Below are 8326 nucleotides of genomic sequence, written 5' to 3'. Positions count from 1 at the left end.
ATTATTTAAACAAACAAATAATGAACCATCTTTCATGTGATTCTGTTCCTGACTAAAATGCCTAAATCATTTCTTGATTCTGTTCAAACTTCTCCGACACGGACCTTAGAGTCCCGTCACGTGGTTCGAAGGGGCGGATGTTTAGGCGCAGAGCTCGCTGCCTGATTGGCCCTTTGTATCGCAGACGAGGCCACAGACCGTTTCGATTGGCTCCGAGGACGCAGACCCCGCATGCCTCCTTGACTCATAGAGGCTCGGGCCCCGGAGACTCGCATCAATCTCCATCCGTCAAGGAGAGCAGGAGCGTGGAAGACGCAAAACACGGTTAATTTTGAACGATTTAGGTTTTATTGAAATGTCAGATTTGTAGTCCTGACAGAGGACGTATCTGCACGCGAAGCTGATGAACCTGATTTACTTTTTGACAGAAAACTTCAAACTTTTCTCCATGTGGATATTTCTAAACTCTGGATCTCACTGGTTTGACAGTTAACAGGATTGCATTTGGAAAAGGAACCTGAAGAAGGTGAGACTACCTGTGTGTATTAAATAGGCTATTTGTCAGGTTTATTAAACCTTAATGTCTGTATAAAACTGGTGTTTTCAGCTGTACTGACATTAATGAAATAATAGGCTATAAGAGCATCATTGTTTTCACCTTAGACTAGGCTATATCTTCAACTTGGCTGCATGCCTGCTTTTTAATTCTGAGAATATTTGAATTTCCAAAAACGGAGGCTGCGATCTTATTATTGCAGACGAATAATTAGCCTTGTGTTCTTATAAAAGATGTTGGAATTCTAAATTACATGTCATGACCTGCAACTTAATAATGTAGCCTATTCCTTTGTTAGATGAGAAAACCAAATGGTCCTTCAGGTTTGTAACATTTAGTTGAAAACAGATACATTTTTCCCCAAGCAGGCTACAAAATGTGTGTAGGCTTTAATTTTTTTTAATTAGCCGGACTTTATCTCTACCTGTGTTTGTTTCCTCCCCGGCTCCGCTCGGCCCGCAGCCTCCTCTCCCTCTGTGCTGCTGATAACAGTCCCTCTGCTAATTGTCGACCTGTAGATCTAATCTAAATTGTAATGGCGCTGATTTGCACACAGTTTGGAAGCATTTACATTGCGTGATTGGGCTCCTTCCTGCGGTTATGGAAATAAGAAGATCTTTATTGAAAGGGTTAACGCCTCAGCTGCAGATCCAGCAGGAGGCCCGCGGACCTTTTCAGCCGACAACAAGCTGCTGTTAGTCCCAAATGTGAGCATTTACCTGCTAAAAGGACCCAGTGGATTATGGAAATTCTTATCTAAATACATTGTCTTACACTTAACACATTGTGTTACACTAATACTAACAGTTAACAATTACAGCCGGTGATTATGGCTGCTGACGGTGCTGCAGCTGTGCGGGGAAAAGAGTTGCAGCAAAGTTACAAGGGCTTTATATCACCCGAGATGAATGATTTCTTTCTTTATTTAAATTTGATTTATGTGAATTTTAGTGTTTGACGTTGCCTTCATCCTCCTTGCACACGTTGATATAAACACAACTAGGCCACTGACTTGAGCATAAACATTATTTACACATGTGATTGCCAAGCTTTCTTTGCGTCAAAACTAAATCATTATTTCACATGAAGTCCCCAGAAGCTGCAACACATCTAAAAGAAATTAGAAACGAAACATATAGGCCTACATTATTTTAAGCAACGTGGCAAAAAGTAATTTAAAAGTCAGCATATTTAAATAACACCAATGTTTTAATTCTTAAAAAAACAAAGAAGACAAAGACGGTCACAATTATTGTAAGTGTAGCCTTACACACCAAAAAGTCACACTAAAAGAAAATAAAAGACAGGAAATAAGAAACTAAAGCCAGGAGTAAAAAAAAAAAATCCAGATGAAAAATAATCATGCCATAATATTAAATTATTGTCAGTTATCTTTAATTTGTCCTCTCACAGATATCACTGTCTGTATGAATAAATAAATAGTCTATATTTATGAAGTTCCTACAGAGATATGTGAGGTGAGACCAGCCTGAGTGTTTTGTAATTTAAAAGTGCAGCATCTCCACAGGTCGATTAAAGTGTGAGCTATTGACTGATTTAAAACATACTGAATATGTGAGAGATAAGAGTGTGTTAGAGGAAACATCTGAAGAAAAAGTCACTCCAGAGCTCCTATCAATAGTCTACCTGTTTGACGATCGGTTTGGTTATTTTTATAGCCTATTCTATTTTTCTCCGGAGATCAGACTGAACCCTTTGACATTTTCCCCTCTTTAATGAAGTCTTTACTGTAGCCCACTCTGGTGCTGTCTGTACTGACTGACAGCGGAGTGATGTTATGTGAGGGCCTGTTCCTCAAACTGAACTTCTTTTTTTTTCCTTTAAAGGAATTTACAGGAAAGTTCCCATCCTGGTGCGCAATAACATCAACACAAGAATGAGGAATAATGTCCTCGGATTGTTGCCATGGGGTTAAATCTGAGGCTAAGTAGCCTAACTATAATCGATCAAAAAAATTCAAACGTTTTCTTGATCTGGATTCAATCAAAAGGCCGCACTCTCTAACCTTTACGGTCGACGGCCTTATTAGGCTGAACACCTTGGCTTTACTTTATTAACATCTGCTACACATTAATACTTAAAAGTAGTCTTAACAATAACAAAGTATGCATGTGAAAAATACAACCTTGATAATAGAAAAGAAGAAAGAAATCCTGAAGAACAGAAAGACTAAATCAAAATAGATGAATCACTCAATGAATAAACTTTTTCTTGCCATCATGTTGAGGCAAGTGTTCGTTAGTCTTGAGGTGTGAGCGCTTGGTGAAATAAATGGTGTGTGTAATTTATCTGAAAGGCCTTTGTTTGAATAAAAAGAGCCTTAAATGAGATGTAAGCTTGAAGAGACAGTTTCAAGACAGTTCGTGAAAAAGTCACAGAAGTGAAAACTCTCTCTTATTGAGTGGTACTCGTGGACACGTAGGCTATTTCTTTTATTTTCGTGTCACTAAGCACGCACGAAAGGGTAACTTCTGTAGGCCCAGGGCTTTGTAAAGTGGGAATAAAGGAAAGACTGACCATTTCAAAGTGTGAATTCGTGGCTAGTGATGCTTACACCATTATATAGCCTATTTGTTAGTTGTCAAAGGGCGCGTCATCGTGTAGTATTTCCAGCAGACAAAAAAAAAACATCATCCTAAATAACTTTACTTCTCTCTTCCTTAGGTGCTGATCTAAAACACCGGGGACCTGAGCACCTTGCACCGGGAGAGCTGCTCGTTTCTGTCCGTCCAGACTCCGGTCTCCGTCTCCGAGCTCAGCATGATGTCTTATTTGAAACAGGGCCCGTACGGGATGAACGGACTGGGCCTTAGCGGAGCCGCCATGGACCTGCTGCACCCGTCTGTGGGATACCCGGGTACGGAGACAGTCGAGGTTTTATTAGAACTAAACCGCCAAATGGTTTCAATACAGGCTGCAACTTCAGTCACCGTGGTGTTGCTTTATTTGAGATAATACGGCTATTCTTTTATGGTATCCCAGAATTATACTATTTCTCCTTCTATCGACCTAATTTATCTACTGGAATATCTTCATTAAATAGAACCTTTTGACTTTTATGTCGTTAGTGCTACAGTCTAATGAGCCAAACGAAGACGGTTATACGTCTATCTTATTTCAGATACTTTTACGCATTCTTAGTTGATCAACGCTTGAAGTCTGCTTGCTAAAACATATATCATATCTAATTCAATCGATCTTACTGAAGTGATTTGTATTTGCTGGAAGATGTAGGAAAACTTCTGCGTGTAAAAAATGAATAATCACTTAAGTTAAAAAAAAAGGAACAAAAAAGTAGCCTATGTGAAAGCACTTACGCACAACATATCCGAGCGCATGACCACTCACTTTAGATTGAGAAACGTTTGGATAGATTTTAAAGTGATACTAAAGTACCCTTAAATTAACTTCTTCTTTTTTTTGTTTTTTTACCTTCAGGTAACCCCCGGAAGCAGCGTCGAGAGCGCACCACCTTTACGCGCACTCAGCTGGACATTCTGGAGTCTCTGTTCGCCAAGACGCGCTATCCGGACATCTTCATGAGGGAGGAGGTGGCGCTGAAGATCAACCTGCCCGAGTCCCGAGTGCAGGTCAGCTCTCATCAAGGCTCTTATTAATTAGGCTAAATGTGTGCTTTATCAAGACTTTAAACTGTTTAAAGACAGATAGAGATATTTATTTTTAAATAGTACCAAAATCTTCAAAATAATACCGTTTTATTCACTCACAGTTGACACAAATGTTTTCTAGCCATACACTGAGGAAAAAGTTTACTAACCAGAGTTGCATAAATCCTATTCTGTATATTCAGCCACTATGCATTGATATCTTCTCACCAGACCATTGAAACATGAACTCTACTGCAGCTAAATGAGTCCCCATCCAACTTAAACGTTGTGAAAGAAGAATTAAGTGCTGGTTTCTCAAAGTTTGATCTGCAGATCATTTTTCACATATTGTTGTGCCTGCACTGAGTGTGTAAAAACTTTTGCAAGAAGTGAAACTAAGAAATAAAAATGACAAAAAGGAAGTGCTGGATAGTCCAGAAATCCAGATAGAACAGAGTGATTAACTTTCCTCAAAGCTAATAGTTTCTAATTGCTGCTAAAGTTTTTTTCTTGGACTTTCAGTTTCTCACCTCGGGCCTCTGCTCGATTAGGCCCTGTGTTAGAGGAAAAGTTGAGCTATTATCATTGATCGAGTAGAGACAGGTCTTTAATCAGAGGGAGATTTGGCTGGGCCGTGGCAAAGTGCAGCAGCAGTGTTTGATGTGGTGAATTTCTTTAGAAAAGGCTCTGAGAGGTTTTCTAGCCCGTCTTTGTGAGCTTCTGCTCGGCTTAAAGCTGCAATTATGGCCTCTGCTTCTCTGCTTTCTGCTGACAGGCGGCTTTAACACCACACTGTTTTTTTCCAGGCCCTGATATGAGCTTTGTCTTGACATTACTGAGTATTACTAACTATTTCTTTGGAGGCTGTAAAAGTGACAACTCTTAATTATAGAAAATATTTGACAGTTCCTAAAAATGTTACACTCTTCAACATGTCTTGACTTCAGGTCACCTATATTAACGCATTTACATCAACCTTTGGTTTAATAAATGAACACATTTCAATACATTTATTTAAAGTTTAATATCAACATTAAGTCCTTAACTCATTTACATTATTGTCCCTGATGTTTTAACTTCCCCCTAAAATATAAATATAGCTACAATTATCCAGCTCTGATCAAATACATATAATAAATGGGAAATATTAATATGTAACAGACAGACATCTCATAATTGTTCTAAAGAGCAGACAAGGTAAAAAGTTTACAAAACACAAAGTCATTTGTAGTTTAGTTATGGATGAAACTTTAGCTTTTAACTTTATTTCTAAAAACAAACCACATTTAACATTTTCATCGGAATATTGGAATATTTGATGTTACACACGAGTGAAAAAACATGAGAATGTGAGAAAGTTCTGAACTGAAAACAACAAAAACTATTTATTTAGACCGAACAATCTTGTCATGTTACCTACACTTGAATAACTCTGTCTTACATTAGCCTATATGTTATAAACTGGGTCACACATAAACAAGAAAAAAGAAAGGATTTATACTTCTCATTTTAGGGAAGTTACATTTAATACCTAAATATTTTTCAAGACCCCACATTTTAAAGGTGCAGTCTCATCTTAAAATGTTGGATCGTATTTGTACAATTTAGAGTGAGTGCAGGTGTAAGCAGGCAATTTTTGATAATTAAAAACAGGAAATTGTCCAATCAAAGCGTAGGAATTCTATTTTTGTTGCAGCCTTAATTAAACAGAGAATCAAGTTTAGAAATCTGGCATAGTGACAACCCTAGTTTTAGGATATCGTGCAAAAATGTTCTGGAAATCAGTTTGTGCTGCTTGTATCTCTGTTTCCCTTGAGATGAATGATGGCTGCATTTATCAGTGCTTGTATTTTTGGTTCTAATTGTCTACATTTTGAAGTGTCTGCCTTTAATTCTTTAACAGAGATGAAGTTTTGAAACTAGTGAAAAAATAGTAAACAGCATTTGTTCAATCAAAATTAAATTCACAGCAGTTGTGTTGAGGTCAAGCTTAAACAAATCAAACCAAAATTATCTTCATGGTTAAATTGTTCTAAGGACATTTGTTAAATATTTGGGAAAATGTATCTTTGAAATTTGGAAATCATCTGAATTTCCCAAAGAAACACAGATTTACAGATTCTTCATATTAGTCTCTAGTTATCTGGTACTGTGATCATCTAACAGACGGGAAGGGGAATGAATATTGAGTAATTTAGGTATAAAATGTTGCCACTTTAATTGAGCAGTTAGACATTGCTCTCTCCCTTTAGCAGCTTTTGGTTAAAAAAAACATGACTGAAGATCTGTAGTTTTTAATGGCTTCAGTACTTTTCAATACTAGATCGTTAAAATAATGGAGATTTTATGGGTTTAATGCATTTAGTATCAAATAGTATCAAAGTATACTTTTTAGTAGAATCTTAGCAGACTCTTTCAGACCTCCTGCAGTGAACGTCTAAGCCTCAGCACTCAGTAGCATCATGTGAGAGAAAATGTGTGAAGAAATACTCAGCAGAAACATCTTTAGTTCCAGCTTGCTCAGGGTTTTTCTGACCTGTGTGTGATGTTCCCCTCCATAGGTCTGGTTTAAGAACAGACGAGCAAAGTGTCGCCAGCAGCAGCAGCAGAGCAATAGCAGCACCAAGGTGAAACCCATGAAGAAAAAGTCGTCTCCGACCAGGGAGAGCACCGGGTCTGAGAGTAGCGGTCAGTTCACCCCGCCCGCTGTGTCTAGCTCCTCTTCCTCCACCACCTCGTCTTCATCCTCCTCATCGTCCTCCGCTATCTCCTCTGGCCTTAGTGGTCCTGGTCTGATGAGCACCTCCTCCTCCGTCACCGCCCCTGTGTCATCCATCTGGAGCCCGGCGCCCATCTCCCCGACCCCTGCTCAACCCACACTCCCTGACCCCGCTGCCCCCACCAGCGCCTCCTGCATGCAGCGCTCCATGTCCTCCTCTGGCACTGGGGGGACGCCCTCATACCCGGTGTCCTACAGCCAGACAGCAGCAGCTTACAGCCAGGGTTACCCCACTTCAGCGTCGGGCTCTTACTTTGGTGGCATGGAGTGCGGCTCATACCTGGCACCTATGCACTCCCACCACCACCCGCATCAACTCAGCCCCATGACTGGTAGCTCCATGTCAGGACACCCGCACCACCACATCGCACAAACGTCAGGGCACCACCACCACCACCACCACCCAACGCATCACCACCAGGCGTACAGCGCACCGGGCCTCGCCTTCAACTCCTCAGACTGTCTGGATTACAAAGAGCAGACGGCGGCGTCGGCATGGAAACTCAACTTTAATACCTCCGACTGTTTGGACTACAAAGACCAGGCCTCATGGCGCTTCCAAGTGCTGTGATTTCCTGTTTCTCTTCTTCTCTGCTTACAAAGAAGTCTTCTCTTTTTGTTGGTGGTTTATTTTTTGAAGATCCGTAAAACTAATAGTAGAGACATTTTAAGAACGTTTTTTTATTTGTGAACAAGCTGAAACGACACACAGAGCTCGACTTGGACTCCAGGATTATTTTTCTACTCCAGAACTTTCCAGAAACTGACTCATTTTCACCTTTTGAAAACCTTTAGTACATTTTTAGAGGAACTTACAGGATTGTGCATTCTGGGATTCTTTGAGTGATCAATTACTTTTTTTTCCTAAACATGATGCTGCTATGATTTTCAGGTTGCTGATGTTCATTTCTCTCTGATTTCCGACTTCAATCTTGTTCAGAAACTGGTCGTCTGGCTTGCTGGGTGTTGTATGTTGGAGATTGAATTGCAGCACTTGTTTATAAAGTGAAAGATTGTTTTTCTTTGAGGGGGAAACTAAATAAAAATGTGAATGAGACATGAATTGTCAGTATTCCAGTGAAATTTGAAAGATGTACATTCGTGTCTTTATAATAAAGTCTTGCTAAAACACAATCAGTCCAAAGAAAAGTTTATTCCTACAAAAATCCTAAACTAAACTGTTAGTTTGGCTGTGTTCGTGCCTTCAGCAGAGCTCATGCAGTTTAAAACAAATTCTACAGAACTGGTTTGACTGGTTTTAAAGGGTAAACAGAGCCAAAGTAACAAGTGTTTGATCAATATTGATTATAACAAAAGCTCTGACCTGCAGATTTGTTGGGAACCATAAATGGTAGCAAATAC

The 8326-nt window shown here is 39.5% G+C and overlaps 1 protein-coding gene across 1 annotated transcript; it reads left to right on the top strand.

The window, feature by feature from the left end:
- Window positions 1-271: 271 nt before the first annotated feature.
- On the top strand, window positions 272-8119 carry LOC109988214 (homeobox protein OTX1 B). The gene is made up of 4 exons (XM_020639637.2): window positions 272-526; window positions 3242-3434; window positions 4016-4167; window positions 6747-8119. Exons 2-4 carry the CDS (start codon window positions 3338-3340, stop codon window positions 7533-7535), a joined length of 1038 nt encoding a protein of 345 aa, XP_020495293.1. The 5' UTR covers window positions 272-526; window positions 3242-3337; the 3' UTR covers window positions 7536-8119.
- The last annotated feature ends 207 nt before the right edge of the window (window positions 8120-8326 follow it).

The sequence above is a fragment of the Labrus bergylta genome, chromosome 1, assembly GCF_963930695.1.
Source record: "Labrus bergylta chromosome 1, fLabBer1.1, whole genome shotgun sequence".
NCBI lineage: Eukaryota > Metazoa > Chordata > Actinopteri > Labriformes > Labridae > Labrus > Labrus bergylta.
Note: the sequence above shows the minus strand (reverse complement) of the source record. Positions and strands in the feature narration are given on the sequence as shown.

What these genes read in the sequence shown, in the direction of transcription:
- LOC109988214 (XM_020639637.2), top strand. Translation starts at nt 3,338, where the DNA reads ATGATGTCTTATTTGAAACAGGGCCCGTACGGGATGAACGGACTGGGC. An exon ending in CCCGTCTGTGGGATACCCGG is followed by an intron (nt 3,435 to 4,015) that starts GTACGGAGACAG and finishes TTTTACCTTCAG; the next exon opens with GTAACCCCCGGAAGCAGCGT. An exon ending in TGCCCGAGTCCCGAGTGCAG is followed by an intron (nt 4,168 to 6,746) that starts GTCAGCTCTCAT and finishes TCCCCTCCATAG; the next exon opens with GTCTGGTTTAAGAACAGACG.